Consider the following 24,786-nt stretch of genomic DNA (forward strand, 5'->3'; position numbering starts at 1 on the left):
ATCTTAAAAACCAAAAGAAGCCAAAGAAAAAGTCAGATGAATTACTTGTAACCTAATCGTATTTAGATATTGGAAATAAAAAATTGGCAAAAAATGGGCACAGCCATCTTAATTCTAATAAATTGTGTATTATCTAAGATAATTTCTAGGGGGGTTATAAATTGTGGATTTTGAACAATTTAAAAAAATATATGTTTTGATTTGCAGGGACATCACTTGGCCTGTCTCATTTTAAACACATCCAACATCCGGTTGGAACATAAAATAAAACAACTTTAAAAGTCTCGTTTTCACAGAGTAGAATTCTCCTCATCATATGCAAACAACGTAGAACATGTGACCGCTGAATTAACCGTCGTGTTGCGTGCGAGTTTAAGCAGATTTGAACCAAACACGTTCCAGCAGCGGTGGTAAGTGATGGAGAGTTGACCCCTGGTGGTCAGAGAGGGAAACGGTCGCAGGGAGCTTAACGCGGTGCGAGCAGGGAGGCGGCAACCGACTGTCACCCAGAGAGAGGAGAGGTGAGCTGTTTGTTCTGGTCCGAGCAAGACAATCAAGGAGATCCAGAGACAAACAACAACAACAATGGAGAGCGAGAACAAGAGGAAGATGAGGGAGAGGTTTGGCCTGAGGAGGGACATCTTCAAGGAGTTCCTGGCGGAGTTTCTGGGGACATTTGTCCTGATAGTGAGTACCTCCCTCTGCACCTGTCACCCGGAGCCCACAGCCGCTCTGAGGCTGGGAACCACTATGCTAATAAGGTGTCAAACCGGGTCTCCTGGGGGCTCCGACTGCTGTCTCTCATATGTCTCTATTAGCAGAAATAAGTCTGTCTTTGATGGGCTCACATGTCAGAGAGCTGCAGGAAATCATAACAAGATGTGACTCGTCTTTATTCCTCATCCAGAAGTGAGCTGTTAAACCAGAACTGGGTTGTTGTAAATGCAATAAGTCATTTCCTCTCAGTTGAGCTCATTAGAGAAATAAGCAGAAAAGAATCCTCAGAGCAGTGTCTTTGTTTTCCTCTGTTTTCTTTTGAGATATGTCTCTGTTTCTCAGTTATTGGGTTTCCATGATCTCCACCTGCCACATCAGAGGAGGGATGCAGCCCTCTTTACTCTTGGATGACTGCTCTCATCTCTAAATTGCTTCTTCCTTTTTACCTAATAAATGGGGGGATTAATTATTTTCCAAGTTGGACAAATTGTCTGTGGCAGTCAGAGGCTGTTTCTGGACAAGAGGGCTAGTGTTAATGGTGGGTATAATTGGAATAATTAAAAACAATGGCTCTCTTTCTACCTCCATCCTTTGTGTTTTTTTTTCTTTTTGTCCGTGTCCCAGCTCTTTGGATGTGGTTCAGTGGCCCAGACGGTGCTCAGTAAAGGGGCTCTCGGGGAACCCTTGACCATCCACGTAGGCTTCACTCTGGGAGTCATGATGGCCGTCTACATGGCAGGAGGAGTGTCAGGTAACAGTCCAGTGATCACAAAATATCCACATCTTAGTTCAGAGGCACCTTTCTCTACTTTTCAATATCATTCAAGCGTGGAACTTAAATTTGAAAGATGCCAGCTGCTGTTTCCGTTATCTTTCAGAGCACACATCATGAAACCCAAACACGTTTAGTTTACAGCGATAATGAATATAATACAGAGTAATAAAGAAACTATTCATCAATAAGGCTGTTTGATATTTTTGCTATTAAAACTGTTTCTGATTAATTTTCTGATATTGCCCAGATAAATAATAGACTAATTACTGCAGCTGTGTTTGCAAACTGGTTGACACTAGAGCAATATTTTGTTAAGTTCGTTTCTGGTCAGTTCAGTAGTTTCCGCAGCTCTCTGTGGTTCTCAGTAAAAGAAAAACAAGCACAGCTCACAGTCATTTAATATTTCAGGCAGCAGGAATTCGCTGCAGACACATGCTGATAACAGAGGTCAGTGTTCGTCTGTGTTTGAGATGTGCTCTTTGGTCGGGGATGTCTGGCTCTCTCTGTGCTCTTCGGCACAACAGCCATCTTCTCCAGGTTACTCTGTGTCACTGTTATTTTGGCCATCTTCAGAAATATTCACACGGAGAAAAAAATCAGCAGAAAAGAAAAGTGTCATGCAGTTTTTTTATTTCGGGTCATTGGCATCATTGCATTAGCTTACTCATCTAGATAAAGTACTGGCCTGTGAAGAGCAGTGTAGACCTCTGTTATGGACAAGCAATGTTACATAATGGAGAGCATTATGGTGCTAGAGGCAAGAATCAGTGATACTAATGGGAACATTTGTTTTTTATTTATAACTATTTTTAATTGATTGATTTGTAATGTAGGGGTGGTTGGTGTAAGTGTGTGTGTTTGGAGATATTGTGTCCAAATGGGACTTTATCTGCAGCATTCCTCCAGGATTATAGTAAGAAGAGCCTGCTGTGGTTTGCCAGCAGTGATATGGATACGGAGAAGTTGTTGAATGTCACAGTGCTTCTCATGTTGACTGTCCATTAAACATTGACATTGAGGAGTCAGCACATCAAGGGTTACTTTGTACAGACTCCACGAGTTGTTGTTATGGTCATTTCCTTCATATTTGGGGACAGAAAAAGAATAATCAGAAACAGAAAGAAGAGATTGTTTAAATGTTGTGATGTCTGATAGTATAATACATGCTGAAAGGAATAGTTTGATATTTGAGAACAAGGTCCAACTGCTACCTTGTTGTTTCACAGCAGCAAAATCCACCCGCCAGCACATTTAGCTCACCAATTAACATGTTGGGTTTTTTTTGTTTTATCTGTGCACAAAGCAAAGTGTAAAAATGTTTTACGAGGGTGGTGTGTCAGACTTTTTATTTCCTTTGGGCAGTTACCAGGCAACTGCAATAGTTGAAGATGTTACTGGTCCCAGGCAAGAAATATTACAGCAGATAAAAATGCCAAATATTTTTTTTAGCACCTCAGATTTTGGATGGATAGATAGCTGGACGATATTGCCAAAAATAATATAAAATAAAGATGATCATATCAGTTGATATTGATACTTATCACAATAAATGCAACATGATTATTTCTGTTAAATTTAATGAGTGATTTTTGCTCCAGAGTGAAGGTTGTGGATTTAAAGTCTTTTGTATGAGCAGAGATCACTTGACAAACAATGAGATGAGATGAAATGTGTGTTTTACCTCCTCGCTGTGCTTGCGCAGTGAATAAGCATTGTATAGATGTATATTAAACCTTTGTTATATTGCTTTTGATGAAAATTACATTATGATAACTATTGATATTATTTCCCTGCCCAATTGTCACCTCTGGACAGCTTCAGGTCAGCCGTTTCCCTCAGTTTCCACACGCAAATAAGATGCATCAGTTTTTTAAGTCAACTCAACAGATCCACGAAGGCACGGTTCTCCCTGTATATGTTTTGGTACATCAGAAGATTTGAGGGGTGTTTGTGTTTGAGACTAAAACTTATTCATGAGGAATATAAGTTTGAAGGAAACAACCTTCACATGCTTTTGTTGTTGTTTGTCACGTTTTCGTCTTTAAATCTGACCCACGTTCCAATGGAACTTGTGTGAGATGTTTAATGAGAGGACTTTTAAAGCTTCAGAGGAAGAGTAGAAAAAGCCTGAGGACAGGAGGGTAATATATGGAGAGCTTTTGCTGCATGACTGGGCCATTCAGCCCCGGGGTCCACAGCTCAGTGGGAAGCTTCTGTCCAACGACATCTCTGAAGATGATCATAGGTATTGGACTAATGAGCTTTACTGGGGCATGGGTCTCTGGAGAGGAGGGGGGTCAGGTGTGACAAGCCTGCTTTCTAGGCTCGCCTGGCAGGATGGCCCCATAGGAGAAGAAAACACAATTGTTTTCACTTTGTAGTCTCAGATTTTAGATGACAGTGTACCGTAAGTGTGACACATCATGGTCACTCTAATGACCTGCAGTCTACGTGTGCCTTAAGCAGATTCAGGCAGATTATGTCAGATGCAATTCAGACATGCAGGTCTGGCCTGTTGTCGTGGACAGTGTTTGTGAACAGGACGGGGAGATTAACAATGGGCGCATGGCTGATACCCCCAGTGGTGTGACCACAGTGAGGTCAAAGCCAAGATCCCAGAGTGTTAAATAAATGACCCCACACTACCACCCCCGCCCAGAAACAATTGGCTGGAATGTGTCCACACACGCCTCTTTAAGACAATGTAGAATATAGGAAAACAGGCCGACTCAAAAACCCAGTGCCCTTTGTCTTGAAATGTATCAAGAGTTTTGACTGAAGGAACATCTGAGGGTTTGAGTTTAAGCACCAAATGATCGGCCTGTCACTGAGTGTGTAATCCACTGAACTCCACTTATGTAGACTTTAAAAAAAACTTGGCTAAATCCTCCAAATGAGCTTGGACACAGATGTTTAAACTTTTTTGTCTTTGTCAATTGATTCGATTAATCAAGAATCAGCAGCTTGAACACATCTGGGAGTCTTGTTGAGGACCACTGCATGCATGACAAGATGGCTTATATAAATCTTCTTGTTACTTGTGTTCATTTGTTTCCTGGCATTGTTGTAGGAGCCCACGTGAACCCTGCAGTCTCTCTGGCCATGGTGATCCTGGGGAAGCTGCCACTGAAGAAGTTTCCTGTGTACGTGGTGGCTCAGTTCCTGGGTGCTTTCGCTGGATCCTGTGCCGTTTATGGGCTGTACTATGGTAGGTGTGAATGAACTGTCTCAGAAAGCAGGATATCCAGGTCATACTCCAGATAATCTAGTAAACCTGCTTATGAATTTCCCAATATTTGAATACTGTCTTTTTTATGTATGATTTATTAACGACAAAAACACAAAAAAAAGCTTGAGGAATAAACAGGTTTTTTTTGTATGTTTTTTTCCTCAGATGCTTTGATGGACTATACCAACGGAGAATTTGTTGTTTCTGGTGCCAATGCCACAGCCAACATCTTTGCATCTTATCCAGCCAAACATCTCTCCATCCTAAATGGGTTTGTTGATCAGGTAGGTGCTTAAGACTTGTTTTTAATTGATATTTAATTTCCCCTAATAATATACTATATCCATATAGATAATAGTACATAATACACTTGACACAAACTGCCTGACGACATGAGAGTATTTATGTTTTAGTTTTTTCCGTTTAGAATCTTGCATTGGAACGTTTTTAGCCCGTTTTATGGAATTATTGATGTCAGTGGGAGGGCAGCATTTTTCCAACATGATTCTTTGTATGTGGAAGTCACTGGAGCATACAGAGATATATGTGAGCCTATATGCAGTCTATGATGTGAGCGTGCATTTTGTGCATTCATGAATGAATCTAAGAATAAATGGACACAGTTGTTTGCTGATGTATGAACAATTCTGCTCCGATGCTGAGAATAACCACCATCTGGATGAGTGTACATGTTAGTTTGTGTATTAGTGAAGGCAGTTCCAATCTGTTGTTTCTCTTTCTTTTTTGTTGATCATATACATTCTTGGTATATTACGTTTGTGTTATAAGTTTCTCATGTGAACATATTTTTGAAAAGCCATGATTTCTGCATGTTTACAAGCTTTACTGATGAAAACAAGGTAGCTACACCAATAGAAACATTAATAATTAACTCTCAGAGTGACGATCATCTCACCCAGGAGTGAGTATTTATAGAGCTATATAGAAACACTGCTTTATCCAGACAGAAACCAGGGTAAAGGGGAAGCCTCATAATAAGCTTAGACAAAATAACAGGGCAGAGGTCACCACAGCAGATGAGGTGACTGAAAAGCATCCTCTCAACAACAACAACAACAACAACAACATCAACAACTTCAACAATGGAAAGTAACTGTTTTCATACTAATATCCTGATGCTTTTGTTTTTTAAGGTCATCGCAACTGGTGCTCTGATCCTTTGCATCCTGGCCATCACTGACAAGAAGAACATTGGTGCTCCAAAAGGCATGGAGCCTCTGTGCATCGGCTTGATCATCCTGGCCATCGGAGTGTCCATGGGTCTGAACTGCGGCTATCCCATCAACCCAGCTCGAGACCTCGGCCCACGGTTCTTCACGGCTGTGGCTGGCTGGGGCATGGATGTGTTCAGGTAATTTGAATGATACAGTGACCAAAAGGTTCCTGATATCATCTTTATAGTACAGTGTTTAAAATGTGCAACTATAAAACCCTACATTTTTATATCCAGAGCCATGTTGGGATTATTATCAGAAAGGAAAATGGAAGAAACATTGCTTCACAGAGAGAGCCACTGGTCCATTTAGTTTTGCTGCTCTTTCTCTCACCAGTTCCTGAGACTCTGTCGATGTGTGATGTAAGAAACTCCAAGTTTAATCAAGTGGCTGCACTTTCCTTTCCCACATGAAGCGTTTGTAGCTCCATCCCTGTTCTCCTGACAAACAGAATGAATATTTCAAAGACCATGCATGTATTCACTGCATTTTGAAAAAGGGCTCTGGGATTTAAGTGAACAGGGAGAGATTCCATGCACATAAATATGAAATATTGAGTGCTTCATTGTTGAAATGGCTCAATGGTGTGTTCTTCTTTCTTGCTTTGATCCTTTCATTCTCCCCCATTCTTCACAGTTGTTCCGATTGTATTTATGTTCAAAATGTATCATATACACTGATACACTGTTAAGGATCATTTATGCTCAACATTAGATATGAATATGGGTAAGGACAGAGCCTATGTCTGTAATCTGTGCTCATTTTTGTAACGTCATGTAAATAAGGAAATGTAGCAACACAGCTAACTAACTGTCAAAGTTATCATCCTGCAAATGTTGCGGTGCTGACACTGCTCTCAGTTAAAGGTAGAGCGACTGATAAAGCTGGCTAACTAGCTCATGATAACGTATCATATAAATCAATGCATCATACAACGAGAATGAATTAGTGGGACGTCATTAGCCTATATTGTGTCTATGGCAGCCAATCACAATCAATTGGATATATGTCAGATCTCTGTTTGAGCCGATTCATAGGATCCTCTTTTATACTCTCCTACAGAGTGCAAACACACGCATACCAGCAATAGGATGCTGACTGTAGTTCCCTTCATGGCCACCGCTGTCACTAATAACATGTTTCTGAACGTTACAGATGGTCACTTTAAATAAAATCAAAAAGAGATAACATCACTTCAAAAAGCTGCCACTCTAATGTCAACAAATTGCTTAATTTGAGATATTGAAAAGCAGACCCTGTCTCACTTTCACGTTGGACTTTGTCAAGAGTGCAAACAAAGCCGTCACTCTCGGGTACATAACCTCAGTGACTCACAACAGCAAATTTTAAGTGCCATACAGGACATCTCTGGAAACATTTCCAAAATGTAAAAACATATATAGGCTAGATAAGCAGCTTGTTTTACCCCTCTATTATCTGTGCAAAACTAAAATATCGCTCATCAATCATTTCTTTGCAGCATCTTTAACAGGGTTTTAATTCCCACTGAGGCAAAATGGTGAATGTTTCCTTTAAAGTTGAAACCTGGTTGAAACACACTCCTCCGGTTACCTCACAGTGATGACGTTTATTTTTTATTGTTTACTTGTGCCAAGTCAGAGGCTCTTTCAAAATCCATGTAACATCTCATCCACCCTGTCACCTTTCCATTGCATTGGTTACCTATGTACTCTGCCAATGAGCCACTGTGGCCTTCCTTCCTTCAAGACCATGTTTAGTTTTTAGTTTTGCAGTGTTTCTCGTGCTTTATTCAGCAAATCAAAGCCTCTTTTACTCACATGTTGCCTGTCTAAAGCTTCAGTACAGTAGGAGACAGTGAACTAAGTAATAAGTGCTAAATCTGTTCTAAGATCAGGTAAGAAGTGCACAGTATGTGCTAGCAAGGGTGTTAGGAGATGAGTCTTTGAGAGATTCTTAGAGATAGAGAATGACGTCCCTACTTTATTAGCTTTTAGTAGCTCGTTCCACCATTGAGAACAGTCAGGACTGTGAGTTCCGTATGTGCAGGGATGACAATGTAAGATGACGTTCCTTGTCTGTGAAGTAGCATTGGCCCATATTTGATTTCAAGTAGATGGGTGCAGACCCAGAAGGCAAGCATTTGTGATTTGAATTTGATTCTGGCAGCTGTGGGTGGAGGTTTTTTTGCTGATTGAAGACTCCACATTCTAGATGTCTGTAAGGTTCTTACTGTGCCTGAAGGAAGGCCTACCAGGGCATTGCAATAGTTGACGTACTGGACATACCCATGGCCTATAACAAGAATTGGGTTGGGTAGAATGCCTCAAAAAAGATTTTTTTATGTTGAACAGTGCAAAGCAGCATGACTAGGACCTAAATACAGCATGGTCAGAGAAGCAGATCACAAGGCATCAGTATTATCTGGTTTGATCCAAGTCTCAGTCAGCACCAGCAGTTCAAGAGACAACTGGTTAGCACAGGCAGGAAGTAATTCGGCTTTATTAACTGCAGACTGGCAGCTCCGTAACCCATTAAGGAAGTAGGCACATGTGGGTGGGACGTTGCAAGGACCGGCGCATAGCCAGATTTCTTTTGACTTCTGGCATAGTAATACTGTGTTATTTCAGCCAACACGGATGGAGTGGAGGCCCATAACTAAGTTTACTTAGTTTCTTACTTGCACCTTTGCATGCTCAAAGGTTTGTTCATGCTTCGTTGCAATTACAATTAATGTGTTTCTAAGTCACAGCAAGGACACAGAGCGCAGGAAAGATGTGAATGAGTTTAATAGGAGGTAGCACTTAAATTACAACTGCAGCCAGAACATGTCCTGGATGAATTCTTGAGTTGTCTTAAGTGGTTGTAGGCAGTCGAAAGGCTCAGTGTGGCATTGACATTTCATTTCTGATGCTCTCTGTCCCCAAACCACAGCTTTAACTATCACCAGATGGCTCATGTGCCCATAAAATATATAGCAAGATTGCTTTAATGCACGTATAAGCTCTTGATCAGTGCCAACTATACTATCATGCAGAAAGTATGTGCTTAATCTGGTATAATCTTTTACATTTATGATTTAAACATAGCAGCTAGAAATGCAAGGATCTTTTCAGCACAGAGTGTGAAGGGTGGCACTTGGCTCCATACAATGTCCACGTGGCGTCAATGTGACCCACTGTCTCTCAGCCTCACATCTCAGCTGTGGCCATAGATTAAAGTCGATAATCCCGCTGCCTCCCTCCTGTAGTCTACTTCCTGAATGCCTACAACAGAGCAAGATGACATGCTCAGACGCTTGTTTGCTCTCAAGCCTGCGCATCAGCTCTGTTAAGTGAAGCCCTTTCACCTGCAGTAAAGGCTCCGACCAGCCACATTGACCGGCACGATTCTAATCTTCCTCCGGCTAAGTACAACAGTCTGTCTGAGGTCAGCCAGAGCCAGAATGAGGACGCATGCAGTAGATCTGACACACAGAGCTCCTTAAGACTTTACTGTAATCTGGGATAACTGCATATATAACTTGCATCAGGTAGGATGATACAAACATAAACATACAAATAATAAAGATAATATAAAGAGAACTGCAGCAATGTAACAATGTCATATTGGGGTCATCCGGCAACTGCTAGTGGCCAGAGACATTATGTTTCCAGGTTGTCCAGCCGCCCGTCTGTCTCTTTCTTGTGAACACGATATCTTAAGAACTCCTGGGGGGAATTTCTTCATATTTGTTACAAATGTTTACTTGGACTCAAAGTTGAATTATTGAAAGGTCAAGGTCAATGCGACCTCATATTCTTGTGAACATAATATATCAGGAATACCCATAGGAAAGAGGAACTCCTTCAAATTTGTTACAAACATTCATTTGGACTAAAGGATGACCTGATTGGAATTTGGAAAGCAAAGGTCAAGGTCATGAATTGAGACTGAATCAGCACTGTTTGGGGGAGGCATTGTACTGCAGTGAAGTAATTCTAGTTGTGTATAGTATGGGTCAAGCTACGATTACTACACTTTCTCTACTGCAACTAAATAGTGTCTTTCATTTGTACCATATCAGAATAACCATAACAAAGACTTTCCAATTTGATCATAGCGTTCATCTCAATAAGAGTCATAATTATGACTTGAACACATTTGAAATATATTTCACCTTGCACAAAATAATACCTGTCAGTAAAGGCAGAAGGCAATTTGTTAATTTTCTATTGGGGGGGATGGTAACGATGATCACCCCCACAGACTATCAACAGAAGCATAGAAAGAGAACATTTGCATTTAAGAGGGAGCGTGAGACAAAGAGCGCTGTTCTCCTGTTCTTTTTGATGCCATTAGGTTACAACTTTTTAAATGAAACTGCAGATCCCACAATGCAGCATTAAGTGTAGGATGTTCCCCTGCACACACAAATTCTCCCTCTGCACACACAGCACTCTGTGGCTGAGGGGGGAGGGGGGAGGGCATTCGGCCATTTGGGTTTAAAGAGGATGACACCCCCCCCAACCCCACCCCCCTACAAATCCACTACTGACTACATGTGTGAGAAAACCAAACCATCATGGATGCCTTGTGTCATCCAAAGTCTTCTCTACCCTTTAAATAAATGAGTAGTTTGACATTTTGCAGATCATTAATGCACTCAAGAGGTGCAGATCGGTGGATCTTATTACCTCTGGACAGAGTTGCCTTTCTTTGTCCTAAACTAAGCCACCATGCAAACCTGAGAGTGCTAACATTCATCTCACATATCTTAAAGCAAGAAAGTGAAAAGGTGGAGTTCCCAAGATGTTGGACTAATCCTTTAAACTCAGATTTAAAGGACACAGTGTTTTAGTCTCCATGCATAGTCATTTTCATACCAAATTAAGGCAAAAGAAGATTTTAAAGGTTTGATTCATGCAGGACATTGTCTCAATAACAACAAACTACATTTTCAAATTGTATTTTGTCATAATTAATTGCATGTGTCCTCCCTGCAGAGCTGGAGGCTGCTGGTGGTGGATCCCTGTGGCAGGGCCCATGGTTGGTGGAGCAGTTGGAGCGGGCATTTACTTTCTCTTCATTGAGTTGCACCACCCAGAACCGGAAAAACAGGAGGAGAACAACCTCCAGGACAAATATGAAATGATAACCATGAGTTAAAACTTCTTCCTCTAGATCAAACAGTTTTTTACATTTCTACAATACATTCACAGTCAATTGTTTATTACAAGGCATGCATGTGATTCACACTGTCATTCATTTCTATCATATGCATGAATGGAGTCTTTTCTTAGGAAGCCTGGGCTATTTATACGTTTGAGGGTTTCTTGCATCAAAATATAAAACTTTCTGATAAAATATATTTTAATTAGATGTCATGTTCTTCCTTTAGTTCTGTAATGTAATAGGTTTCCTCTGTTTTATATAGTATATACACAGTATTCTTTATATTCTCCTTTTTCCTAACTGGGAATCATTTCCTCATGTTAGAAATATTTGCCAAGCTTCTGTACAGCTATTTTTATATACTACTGTCTACCTTACAACTTGGGGCATTAAAAGCATGTAGCACTTAGGAAACAATTGATTTAATGTGGGAATATAATCATTTTATTTTAGCCAGTGTTAAAGTAATATGTGTTTCTTGGAGTGATTTCTTTCTTCTGTTTCCCTTCGTTCTTTACGTGGGTGTAAAGAGAGCGTTATTGATTGCTTTATCCGCATTGTAGTTTTATAACACATTTAAGTAGAAAATCCAGCCTTAAAAGATTACACTGGTGTCGCTTACGTTTTCAGTCATTTCCATAATGCTGTGACACACAATCCTTTGTCATGTCGCTGGATTACAGATTAATAAGACGCTTGATATCAAAGAGCCATAACTCAACACAAGATAAGTGTCTGCTAAGTCCGGCTATGCTAGACTGTAACTACTGTTCATAACTGTTTACATCAAAAACTCAGATGTTGGTTTGGTTCGAAGCTCAGCGTTGAAAATTCACAGACAACGTATTACAAAAGGAACAACATAGGCGAGCTTCACATATCAAATTGAGCCGTCAAAACACAGTTTTCTTCCTGTATTAACTCAGCACTTGTGATTATTAATGCTTCTATCCTGTGAACCAGAGAAATGTGAATTTACAAAGACAATCCTGATGTTGATCAGGCTGTATGATTTATAACCCAGCCTGTAATAACGGACAACATGCTGTGAGCACCACTGTCAGACAAGATGATTCATGTAGATCTACAGTACGCTGATGTTAGTGTGGATATACAGTATGTTGTCGGTTACACAGGCATCTATAGATTTGAGATTATATTGTCGTGTGTTGAATATTATGCAACAGCACAATGTGAACACATATTAGGCAACATGTCAATCACATAGATTTCCATTTTGATTTGTTCATTTTACTTTTGTGAAAGATTAATGTAGAGTGTCCATTTTACTTCTACCCTATATGTGGCCTACGTTTGAATCAGTCGTTACAGTGTGCATGTTTGAAGTTTGAAGTTTGTTTGATTGAATCTTGTTTTTTATATGTTGCTTCTTTTCTCTCCCTGTCCAACACTTTTATGTTAGTGCTTCTGTCAGGAAGTAAGTAAAACAAGTATTTTAACCTTTTTACTATGTTGTTTATTCTTTTATGGCCTTTTATTATAAGGTATAGTTTACTCTCTCAAGTATCTTTCTTGTTCTTTATGCTTTCAAATCATTCAGGCTAATATTGAATTAAATTTGGGTTTTTTTCGCACTTGTTATGTAGATTTTTTTAAAAATAAAAATAAACAGAAATTTAGCGAAATATATAAGTGTGACAGTATGGGAAAGCTATACCTCCTTTTTTTCATACCCATAAATGTCAAAAGGTGACAAATCTATTATAACCACTTCTAAACAGAAAATATAAATGTATTTAACATGTATTTGTCCAAAGCCTAAATTACTCAAAATCACCTTCAGTAATGGTGAATGGGTTTTGTGGTCTGGTAAAGTATTTGCAATGTTTTTTTGTTTTTTTTAATCAAAACAAGTTTTTCATTTACGTGAAAATATTTTCAGGAAATATTGTTCTAACGGAAAATTAGGCCTTTTCCCAGACGACAGTTTGATACATTACAATATTAAAAGCACAGGAATTCAATTTTCAAATGAACTCACATTTGTAGACTAGTTTGCATGTGGCATGTTGTAAAGTCGACCGGGACACTTGAATCAAACACAGCCATCATTAAAATGAATTCAGATAATTTCCATTGAAGTGATTTTATTTCAGTTTTTACTCGAATCTGGAAAGAATAAGAAAAACAAATGGTTCTGTTGTTGATGTCACCCTCGAGGACTTTTACATTAATTTAATGTTTACATTAAATTTAGTCCTTACCACTACTTATAACCCATATAACCATAAAAAAAACTAAACAAGACATCCTCAATTAACTGAAATATGGCGCTAAATGTAGTTTATGACAGATTAACACAAATATCAGGCTGATAAAGTCAAGCATTAATTCTACATGTAAAATCTTCAGTCATATCTCCAGTCCAGAGTCACCCCAGTAGGTCAATGCATGGCCATGAATCATCAGTGGAATTAAAGCAGTGATACATTAAAATTTAAAAGAAGACAACTGAGAGAGCTTACATAACTTTTCACAGGTCAGTGGTTCAGGGATCTTCCCACAGAGTGCATCCTTTCTTTGACTTAAATAATATCTGCTTCACATTAATGATGGATGACACCCGCTACGAGTTTTCTGTCTTCGCTCTCTTTCTTCTTGGCATGATTTGTAGTATTCTAGTTTGAGAATAGTATTTGTATGCATTTTTTTTTAAGAAGAGTCACTGTTAATCAAAAATTATAGTGTTTGGACACATGCAAACACACACACACACACACACACACACACACACACAGACACACACACACAGTACTTGGAAAAGCAAAGGTTCATCATGTTTGCTAAACTGTTCACCTGCAGATGTGACATCACACATTAGGCAAACTGACTTTAACTCTTCTGCTGCTGAACTGAGTTGAGCCTTTACAGACAGTCGTGTGTTTACAGTGTGACATGTTATTCAGTTCATGGTTCGTGTCACTGGAGCCAGAACTATGAAAACAATGTGTCTGCGTGTGTTTATGTGTGAATACTGAGCTGATTTACTGTCTTTTGTTAATACATCAAATAAACACAGTGTGGAACATAATTGATATTGATTCATATTTATAAAATGTTTTGCTGTTAATAAAGTGTTTGTTATCCTCTGCTTGTAAAAAAGAAAAGGAAAAGACCCTTTATATTTAAATACTTTATATTTACATCAAGGGGACCCCCTCTATGGAGGCCGCCATGTTTTTTACATTAGTCCAAACTGGACAAACTAAACATCTTTTGAGTTTTTATGAAAACTGAAGGCTGTGAGGTGAGGGGTGTTCAGCTGCAACATGCAATTTCAACACTACATATCACAAAATTCTTCACACTGAACCTTTAAACTCAACAGAAATAATGGTGTGAAATATATGATGATGATTTTTGATTTGGACTCATATGAGTTTGAAAAGAGTCTGAGAAGTCGTTGACGACAACCATTAAAGTGAGGCTCATCCTGACCAATTTGAAAACAGAAAGAAATATAGAAAGTTAATTGGCAGTTGACTTTTTTTTTTATGAATTATTGACAATTAGGCAGAAAAACAAGACGTGACAATGACTCCAAAAATATAACAGTTTGATGTGGTATGTCAGGGACAAACACTTCTTCGAAACATCAAGAATTCATTGAGCTACATTTACTTAATTTTTTTTAAAGTATATTTTTGGGGCTTTTATTATTATTATTATTATTGATAGGAAGGACAGCAAGCTGTGAAAGGAGGACAGAGAGAGAGTGGGGGAGGACATTACAGAGATGGCCACAGGCCGGAGCTGAACCTGGGCTGCTGCAGGTTCACTTTTATTTGAATTGTATCCTCTGTACATTGAAAAATAGTACAAAAAATATCTATTGTTTTTTATTAAACTATAAGTATTCATGTACAAAATAATAAATATCCAGAACATTGATTAAGGTCATTTTTAAGTCTTTAAGATTTATTAGAGATTTATTTGTTTCTTAATATCTACAAATTTAGACAGACAGAACATGTTTTAAATGTGAGTGTGATTTGTCTCTATCGAAGGCTCTCTGTGACTACTGTGTGATCATTAACCACGTGTGTACTGTGCTTACTCACACAATATAACCTGAAACAAACTGATACTTCAGAACACTCCAGTGTAAAGGTGATAGTACATGTAGCCAGTCACAAATCATTGATTTTACTGAATCCTACCACATAAGAAAAATCCACATCTAAATCTTCAGTCGTGGATTTACTCATTCATATTTGTCTGTCTGTTGTTTTAGCCTTTAACTGAGGGATCGTTGATTTTTTAATTCGTGTGGAAAGGCAGTTTCAGAGAGGTGGGCCGTGTACTGACATTAGGATTTAGGGTCATTTCGAACTCTCAGTCATTATCAGCACATTGTACAACACCCCCTCACAGTTCATAACTCAGCTCTTTCACAATGTGTTTGATCTACACAGCTCGGCCAATCAGGACGAGACAAAATCCTCCTGATCCATAAACCAATACTGCTGCTGTCCTCTCTCCCTCTGTACAGTACAGTACAATGCATTCCCCACACGCAGGACAGTGATGAGACGTCTCTGAATCAGCTTCTACTCCACTGACAGAAGGATCTCACCCTCAGACTCTACATTATCTGCATTTCTCCCCCCCTGAGCTCCTCACCTGTGAGAGGAGCGTTGGTATAAAGGAAGTGGAGAAGTGTCTGTGGGGCGTCATGTCTGTGGTTAAAATCCTCTGCTGCTTGCTGTTAACCTATCACTTCAGTGAAGGGAAGAAAATCAAAGGGAACAGAGCAGGTGAGTCAAACGTCATGTTTGAAATCATCCCACAGAGGTGCGATCAAGACAATTGTTGCTTTTGTCAATTAATCAATGAATGAAAAATCTATCAAATTAATGGATCACAGCTACACATCAACAGACAATACAGAGGACAGATGGATCCCTGGTGGTTTGGTCACTTTCATGCTATACATAGTGATGGAACTGGGTTATTAATTTGATTTAATATTGGACAAATGTGGAAAAATATAATGCCTCCTGAATATAATTGAAGCCATTTCAATTTCCTTGAACAATGATATAAATAATGAATGAATTTATTTCTGATAAACTCCTGGTGACGCAGTTTTCAGACCTATCACCAAACTGCAGTTTAAAAATTGGGCCTTTGACCCTTTAAACTTGGTTTTTACTGCCAGATTTCACCACATGTAGCTACTGGATGTAAACTTTCAGTTCTTCTGTTTTATCTTATATTTTATTTTAAATCCAACACTGGAATCAACTAATGACACAAGTAAGAAGCTGTTTCTACATTTCTTCATATCCGTTCTGTTGTGAAAAAACATAGTTGCTGAAAATATTGTAGGCCTGAACAATGTTAGGTCTGATGTGTTTAGGTTTTTGTCATTTAGTTTTCTTACAGATACACTTTGTTTTTAATATTTTTATTTTAAAGAATTTTAATAAAATAAAAATGTCATTACATAAAATTTATGAAAATGCAAAACAAATCATTCAGTCAATTGTCTCTGTACTCAGCTGAGAAAAGCTCTTCAGTCACAGCATGCAAACATTAATTTTTTTACATTAAGCATAACTGCGAACACTGCTGTGGTAGAGCACGACTGATAAAGAGCACTTTTTTAATTACAGTGTTTATGCTCTATAATGACTTATAATGAGTCAGACTGGTTTATGTGCTCTCCATGTTCATGTGGAAAAAAGTCATAACAGGGAGGAGACACAGCAAAAACATTTATTTAACAGAGACACTTAAGATGACTGATGGAGGGATAATTACTGTCATTACTTTTACTGCTGAGATGTTGTCATAGGCTTCATCTCAACAACCAGAGCTCATCCGTTGACAGCTCTGTCACTGATCACCCTGGGTGAAAAATAATTTCTTATTCTAACATAAAAAATGTTAGAATAATAAATATGCTGGACAGAAATCAATGGCGAACGATAAAGGAAATGTAATGATCGATTTCGTTGGAGCAGGATCTGTAATGATTGCGAGGGGGACTTGTGAGGTTTCTGCGGTGGTCTTAACATTTTAAAAGCGGAGGGATTATTCAATGAGGGAGTCTGGCTAAGACTCACTTGTTTTTGTCAAGTGATATCTGTGTGCATCTGCCAAAGAGGTCTGCATGACTCCAGAACACAGCAAAGTGCCTCTGAGATGGTGTCAGTGACGGTTCAGATTTCTCTTTATTTACTCTCAGATAATCTCGTCAATACACGAGTTAAAACTATTTCTTGGCTCTCGAATGGACAAACAAAGTAAGGTTTCCTGTTGTAATTATTCACTTCAAAATAAGTGCATCAGTATTTCAGCATGATCTGTCATCATTCAATCAATATTTGATTATCATACAAATAATGTTATTCAAAGTGCTTTAATAAAAACAAAATTAAACCCCGACCAATCTCCACTCCATCCCTGCACATGCAGAGTAAGACAATTAACAGGAACTGAGGAATGCTATCATAAATCTAAAAATCTTTCAAAGGAGGAAACCAAAGAGATAACATGATAATATAATGTAATATAATATAAGAAGATTAAATAATAAAATACTAAAAGAAATGAAAAAGGTTAAAGACAAAAACCATGGGGTATTATAGCGAAAGCTAAATAAGAGGATGTATCTTTAAAACAATGTACAAAGTATAAATAGAGAGATAATTAAATAAAAAGAGATAAAATTATGAGGGGAAGATAATAAAATGATAAAAGAGATGTGAAAAGGATAAAGATAAAACAACTAAAAGACGAATAAGTAAAACCAGAGTTAAAAAGTGAGGAATTTTAGTGAAAATGATTCAGAGGCAGTTAATAAGTCAATTAATTATTGAATAGATAAATAACATAGAATAAAACGACTCATCTGTAAAACAATCTAAGATGTATGATTAAAAAAAAGAGACAATTTGATACTGACTTCAGACCCCTGAAGAGTACCCAGATAACTTCTGTGCTTGCAGTGGACTCGGAGCGGAGCACAGTCCTGAAGGTGATGGAGCCTTTTGTCAGCAGCTCGTTCTTCGGGCTGTTTTTAGAAGGTGAGGACACCTGCACACTGGACCCTCTGCAGCTGCACACTCTCACCTCCTGTGGCTTCAACAGCAGTAATCCCCTCATCATCATCACTCACGGGTGGTCGGTAAGGTCAACTCCTGCTCTCCTCACGCTTCGCCGACCTGAACCACTGCATACAAAACATGGAGCTCACTGCGTAGAAGTAATCTCTTGCACTTCAGCCCCTCTGCAAACAGAGGTGGGTGCTCTCAGATTAGGAGCATACACTAAAAACAGCTCGGTGGGCCTCGTCTCCATGACTGAAGGTTCAGTCACTGAGAAGTGACACTGGGCTGTTTTTAAAATGTGGAGCTCGACCACGAGAAAGAACATGTTCAAAATACTGAGATAATGACAAACAGAAATATTCTGAAGTGCCTGCAAATAATTGCCTGAATCAGATTTATTAAAAAATGTGACTTTTCAGATGGATGGGTTGATGAGTGGTATAGATGGGTGATTGGTATATAATGGATGGATGGATGGATGAGTGGTATATATAATGACTGGATGGATAGATGAGAAGTATAAATAATGGATGAGTGGTATAGATCAATGGATAATTGAGTGGTGAATACAATAGATGGATGAGTGGTACATAATGAATGGATGGATGAGTGGTACATACTGGATGGATGGATGAGTGGTACATACTGGATGGATGGATGGATGAGTGGTGTATATAATGAATGGATGGATGAGTGGTACATAATGAATGGATGGATGAGTGGTGTACATAATGGATGGATGGATGGATGAGTGGTGTATATAATGAATGGATGGATGAGTGGTGTATATAGTGGATGGATGGATGAGTGGTGTACATAATGGATGGATGGATGAGTGGTGTATATAGTGGATGGATGGATGAGTGGTGTATTTAATGAATGGATGGATGAGTGGTCCAGATGAATGGATGGATGTTCTAACTAGGAGATAAGACACATGTCTAAGCAGCAGTTTCCCTCAGGTGGATGGTATGATGGAGAGCTGGGTGCTCAGGTTAGCCACAGCCCTGAAGACCAATCTGAGAGATGTCAACGTGGTGATCACTGACTGGCTGTCCCTGGCTCACCAGCACTACCCCACTGCAGCTCAGAGCACCCGCACTGTGGGGAAGGACATAGCTCATCTGCTGCACTCACTTCAGGTCAGGGGGGGAGGGGATTTCTGGGCCATTACATTTAAAATCGTGTTTCAGAGGAAACACTATTGACCAAACATGAATGTAGTGCAGTTGACAAGAAAATGTCAAATATCTGTCCAAAACAGGAACAGTACCAGTACCCACTGAGAAAAGCTCATTTGATTGGCTACAGCCTTGGCGCTCACATCTCTGGATTTGCAGGAAGTTATCTGGAAGGTCCGGACAAGATTGGAAGAATCACTGGTGAGTTTTTCCACGGCTGGTTTGTAGTTGTGTTGTGCTAGCTTAGGTCTCTCTGGCCAAAAACATAATTTGTATAAGGATAATGAACTTTCTGATTCTGTATTCTAAAACAAAAGCTTCAAGTTGAATATTGTTGATTTGTCCAGGTCTGGATCCAGCAGGGCCACTGTTTGAAGGCATGTCTCCCTCAGACAGACTCTCCCCAGATGACGCTGAATTTGTGGACGCCATCCACACCTTCACCCAGGAACGGATGGGCCTCAGTGTGGGCATCAAACAAGCAGTGGCACATTATGACTTTTACCCTAACGGAGGAGACTTCCAACCAGGATGTGACCTGCAAAACATTTACGAGCACATAACCCAGTACGGGCTTATGGGTACGATAAAGAACACACTGAAACCCCTCAGAAAATATATGTAGTGTATGTCCTCTGGGAATGTGTATTAAACCATATGGAACCAAAATGTCACAGAGAAAAAAGCTCCTGCTCTAGTCATTGCAGTAGTGACGAAAAATGCAAAGGTGAGGTCAGAGGAAAAACTGTGGTATTTACAAAATCAAAAAAGTTTATCCTCTGAGAATAATGAACATGCCAAAAAAATTATGACAATCCACTCATTGGGTTTCCCTGGCATCACAGTAATGTATTAACAGATCATCTTCAAATCAGCAGCTTTGCACTAAAGCTGAATAAATGATTTGAAGAGTCCATCCTCTGGGGAGAATGAATGTGCTCAGTACGTTTCAGGAGTTCATTTCATGACATTCTACCCAGTGGACTTTGATACGGTGGCGTAAGAAAGGTCCCACTATTAACCACAACATCACGATTCAACCTCTGGGAACCATGAATAAAACTCAAAAAGGTTCCTGACTTTTCTACATTGAGTTCTCGCTTTAAGTTACCTTCAGAACAAGAGTGAACTCTTTTTATTCCACGTATCTGTTTATTTTGTGCTTTTTTTGGAGGATTTTAGTTTTTGTGAGATTGTAGAGAGTTTTTTTTCAGACCATTCTGCATCTGAGCAATGTGTTGTGCAGCCTAACTGCTCCCTGGTTTGCCTCCTCCTCTGCTCTATCATAATATTTTTTTTATCTTAATAGCTCTTGCCACCTCAAAACACTGGTTTAGAAGCCATATCTTGGGCACCGGTTCATCTTTTGCTTGTTGACAGTTTCTAGTTCAGCGTCGAAGCAGATGCATTTAATTTCCTCTAAGCGGCTGTGGGATTTATGGTACTTCTCAATCCAAAACACATCCACATCATATGTGACAGTGAGAACCACATTAAAGCATCTGTCATCCCCAGGAGCTAATTAGCAACATGTGCCCTCCTCTGCTCCGTCCATCGCTCTGAGCTGAGCTGCCTCCAGGCTGCAAGAGAAAAGAGCAGACCAGTGTCACACTTAATGAGACTCTTTTAGGAGCCACGACGGAGGGACAGTCTGATCAATGTCAGGATTTGCTGATAATGAACTCAATCCACCAGACATTGTGATTCAAGCCACAGTCTTCCAACCCACATGTTGTGTGGAATTGATCTGTTAAAGGTTGTTTCAAGAACTCTTTTTTAAATGTCCACCATATGTTTGTTTCCTCCCAAAGGTTTCGAGCAGACAGTGAAATGTGCTCATGAACGCTCCGTCCATCTATTCATTGACTCCCTGCAGAACAAAGACAAGCAGAGCACGGCCTACAGCTGCACCGATAAGAGCGCTTTCGACCACGGTGCGTGTCTGGACTGTCGGAAGAATCGCTGCAACACACTGGGCTACGGTATCAAGAAGGTTCCCAGCACAAGACACAAGAGGCTCTTCCTGAAAACACGTCCTCGGATGCCTTACAAACGTATGTGGATGTTCCTCATGATTTCAACCAAATAGCCCCAAAGTACATTTCTATACAAATCTCAGATCTCCAAACAGTTCTGCATTTCGTTCTTGTAAAATCAATCATCCTACAGATATAAACAGCCTGAACTGATCAACTGAGAGGGATCCAACAGTAGTGCATAAAGATATGCAGCATCATCAGAGAATGAGAGTAGAGCTCATACATCCACTGAGGCCCTGCAGTCCTCCTCATGAAAATACATTTTCCAACAACATTCACAGTTATTTTCTGAGAAATCATTGAAAATGTTGAGAAAAAAACCTGCAATGTTAAAGGAAGTGGAAAAAAAAGATCCTGGAGCCGCCCTGCACAAAAATTCCATGGAAATTGGTTTTTGCTTAATACTTTGCAAATTCCACTACTTAAATTCAAATTGAAATACTTGAATTAATCATTTTTGTTGGTGGCCATATCTATTTTCTGCTAATTTATACTTTAACATCACTTCAACAATTTGAAAACGTATAACTTTGCAGATTCAGGAAAATATACATTAATGTGTTGTGGGTTAAGATACTAGTCAGTTGATGGTGTCAGTTCATAACCCAGCCATATACTGATTAAGTAAAATGTTCCACACATTTACCAGCTTTACAAAATATGATCTTTACTTGTAACTTCTACTCTGATATTGCTTCTTTTACTGAAGTCACAGGTCTGAGTACTTCTCCTTTGGGGAACAGAAATAAAGAGAGGGAAAACAATAAATAGATTACAATTTGAAAGAAGTACTATATGTAATGTGTGAAAAGTAAAGTATATTAATACAATTTGCATTATAATATGATGAGATATGACATGGGTGCTTTGGATGGATAATGCATCAATTATTCTTATTAATCATCAGAATGGAATTGATTCACAGTCTCACATAATCACCAGTTGTAATCACACTTTTCTGTCTTCATCTCCTCTGCTCCTACTTGTCCTCTGAAGTCTATCATTACCAGTTTAGGATCCAGTTTGTCAACCAGATGGAGAGGATGGAGCCCTCTCTCCGCCTCTTCATCACCGGAACGCAGGAGGAGAGTGGAAACCTCCGTATCTCCTTGTGAGTTCCTGTACCAACCTCCCATCGGACTTACATTGCATCACATCGATGCTCAGTGAACCCTGAACTCTCGGATACATGCAAAATGCAGATGGGCTCTCAACACCATAGCGATAAAAAGCGAGCCCCTGCATGAAAGAGAGCTAGAAATGGGGACGATAGATTAAATTATTTACTTGAGACACTATTCCCTGACAAGTGTGTGATCCCTTGTATTCTGTGTATCAAAGAGTGTCTTTGCTTTGTTGTGAAGAAACGTGACGGCCTTTTGCAGGATGTTCTCTGCTATAATCATCTTTCTCTCTCTTTACTTTCCACTTCAGCAACGAAAAGATCTCGGGTAATAAGACCTACACCTTCCTGATCACCCTGGACCGAGACTTGGGTGATCTGATGCTGCTCAGATTGCACTGGGAGCGACCGGCCCTGTGGAAGAACGTGTGGAGCCGGATGCAGACCATCATGCCCTGGGGCGGCCGAGAGGGAAAACCACTGCTGACTGTGAAAAAGATCAGCATCAAATCTGGCGAGACGCAGAAAAGGTAAAAGTCCTCTTCACTGTAAATTACAGAACTTCAAATCTTATTGCACAAATTCCTTTTTCTTTCCACACAGAAACATGAAAACTATGCACACTTGCAATGAAGGTTGTTGAAGCGTCACATTTAACATCACTTTGATTTGCGTCAAGTGATCAAAAAGTTTTTATGTAATTTTGAAACTTAATGTCATTTTACAGTGTAACATTAAGATGTAAGCAGCATTTTAAATGTAACCTGCTGGTAGTTTAGAGCATCAGCTTCTTTGTTATGTGCAAAGTGCAGAGAGAGTGTGAGGTCAAGAAAATCAAACATGTCGCACAACCCTCCAACAACATACAACACACCATGCTTTATTACACAATGTGGTCAGGTTGTTGGACTAACGGTGGTGGTATAGACATGTAACCAAACAAGTATCCAGACTACAAACACCACAATGCAAGAAAAATCACAGCAAAAGTTACTTATTAAAATGTGGGGTAGTAAATAAAAGACTATATTACTACTATAACATGTATGTATTGGTACAGATTGACAGAAATAGTATATAATAATGATAATAATTAATGAACATAAATTATAAAAAGAATAATTGTACTTAAGTACAATGAGTGAATACACTGTACTGTAAGATAGAAGGACAAGTTTAATAATTGTTATTTTCAGAGGATTGTTAATACTTGAGTTATTTAATTTAATGCATAATTAAATGTTCCAGTATAAATATAAAAAAACCTTCCACATCTTAACTATCGCAGTCTTTTAACGCCACCTAGTGGATTGTTTCCTAACCACAGGTCCCACTCATGCCAACATTGTTTTTGTTTTCCAGAACCTCTTTTTGTGCCATGACAGACAACGAGCAACATGTCGAGCTGTCACAAGATAAAGTGTTTGTGCGCTGCAAAGACGAGACGCCAAGACAGCGCAGAAGAAAGCTCAACCAGTAGACCTGTGTGGGTTCCTTCAATATGTTCCAGACTCAAGATCTCTAAAGGGTGTTCCACCAGGTCACAACGGGATGAGATTCTGCTGTGCAGATTTAGGGAGCACAATAGAAAATATTCATTGTATTTTTTGAAAGATGTGGCACTAAACTAATATTACAAATAGTGTTACTGAGGCTAGAAAGCAAACTAGCAATGTTTGTAAACTGTGTTTACAATTTACAGCAATCTGATGTTTGAATATATGATATCATTTTTTAGAGTCCAGCATGTGCAGATTTACATCTCTGTCCACAAACACATTTCTTAAACAGTTGAAAGTTTGCCAATTTAAATATTAACCAGACAGTGAACAAAGTCAGAAGTTCAACAACCTTTTGATGACGTTAATGCAGTGTACGTGTTTTGTTTTTTTAAAGTGTCTAATTTTCTATGTAAAATTATCAATCTCATAATTTAAAAACATACACAAGTCTTGCCAATAACTTTATATGAATATATTGTGACTCAAAATCATACCAAAGCAATAAATCTACACTTCTTTTCTATTCTATCTGGTGGTCCGAGCTTTCTCTCCTCATCTGTGAAGGTGGATCTTATTTAAACACTGACAAACTCAGAACCAGACTGTCACAAGATAACAGAGGACAACAAACAAGAACTTGTGAACTGTAGAGTTTGAGTTAATGTCCAACAAATAATAAAAGTCAAAGCTCAGTCAGTAAACAGAAATTCAGCAGAAAGATCCAAATGGTAGTATTCAGCGAGTGGTGACCCCAGAGGGGTTCGCTGAAGGCA

The 24,786-nt window shown here is 39.1% G+C and overlaps 2 protein-coding genes across 2 annotated transcripts; both read left to right on the forward strand.

The window, feature by feature from the left end:
- Positions 1 to 378: 378 nt before the first annotated feature.
- Positions 379 to 12,554, forward strand: aqp9b (aquaporin 9b). The gene is made up of 6 exons (XM_020098616.2): positions 379 to 687; positions 1,342 to 1,468; positions 4,563 to 4,700; positions 4,887 to 5,005; positions 5,876 to 6,093; positions 10,921 to 12,554. The coding sequence occupies exons 1-6, from the start codon at positions 586 to 588 to the stop codon at positions 11,081 to 11,083; spliced, it is 867 nt and encodes a 288-aa protein (XP_019954175.1). The 5' UTR covers positions 379 to 585; the 3' UTR covers positions 11,084 to 12,554.
- A 3,032-nt stretch (positions 12,555 to 15,586) lies between these two features.
- lipca (lipase, hepatic a) lies at positions 15,587 to 24,541 on the forward strand. Its single transcript, XM_069523829.1, has 9 exons — positions 15,587 to 15,867; positions 18,067 to 18,245; positions 19,131 to 19,310; positions 19,433 to 19,550; positions 19,697 to 19,930; positions 21,161 to 21,403; positions 22,385 to 22,499; positions 22,823 to 23,041; positions 23,874 to 24,541. The coding sequence occupies exons 1-9, from the start codon at positions 15,786 to 15,788 to the stop codon at positions 23,989 to 23,991; spliced, it is 1,488 nt and encodes a 495-aa protein (XP_069379930.1). The 5' UTR covers positions 15,587 to 15,785; the 3' UTR covers positions 23,992 to 24,541.
- Positions 24,542 to 24,786: the final 245 nt, after the last annotated feature.

Source organism: Paralichthys olivaceus, chromosome 1, assembly GCF_024713975.1.
Source record: "Paralichthys olivaceus isolate ysfri-2021 chromosome 1, ASM2471397v2, whole genome shotgun sequence".
NCBI classification, from domain to species: Eukaryota; Metazoa; Chordata; class Actinopteri; order Pleuronectiformes; family Paralichthyidae; genus Paralichthys; species Paralichthys olivaceus.

Bases quoted from the DNA above. Each gene is read 5' to 3' on its own strand.
- aqp9b (XM_020098616.2), top strand. From the start codon at position 586: ATGGAGAGCGAGAACAAGAGGAAGATGAGGGAGAGGTTTGGCCTGAGG. The intron at 4,701-4,886 runs GTAGGTGTGAAT...TTTTTTCCTCAG, and splicing joins CGTTTATGGGCTGTACTATG to ATGCTTTGATGGACTATACC. The intron at 6,094-10,920 runs GTAATTTGAATG...TCCTCCCTGCAG, and splicing joins TGGGGCATGGATGTGTTCAG to AGCTGGAGGCTGCTGGTGGT.
- lipca (XM_069523829.1), top strand. From the start codon at position 15,786: ATGTCTGTGGTTAAAATCCTCTGCTGCTTGCTGTTAACCTATCACTTC. The intron at 15,868-18,066 runs GTGAGTCAAACG...CTGTGCTTGCAG, and splicing joins AATCAAAGGGAACAGAGCAG to TGGACTCGGAGCGGAGCACA. The intron at 19,311-19,432 runs GTCAGGGGGGGA...TGTCCAAAACAG, and splicing joins ATCTGCTGCACTCACTTCAG to GAACAGTACCAGTACCCACT.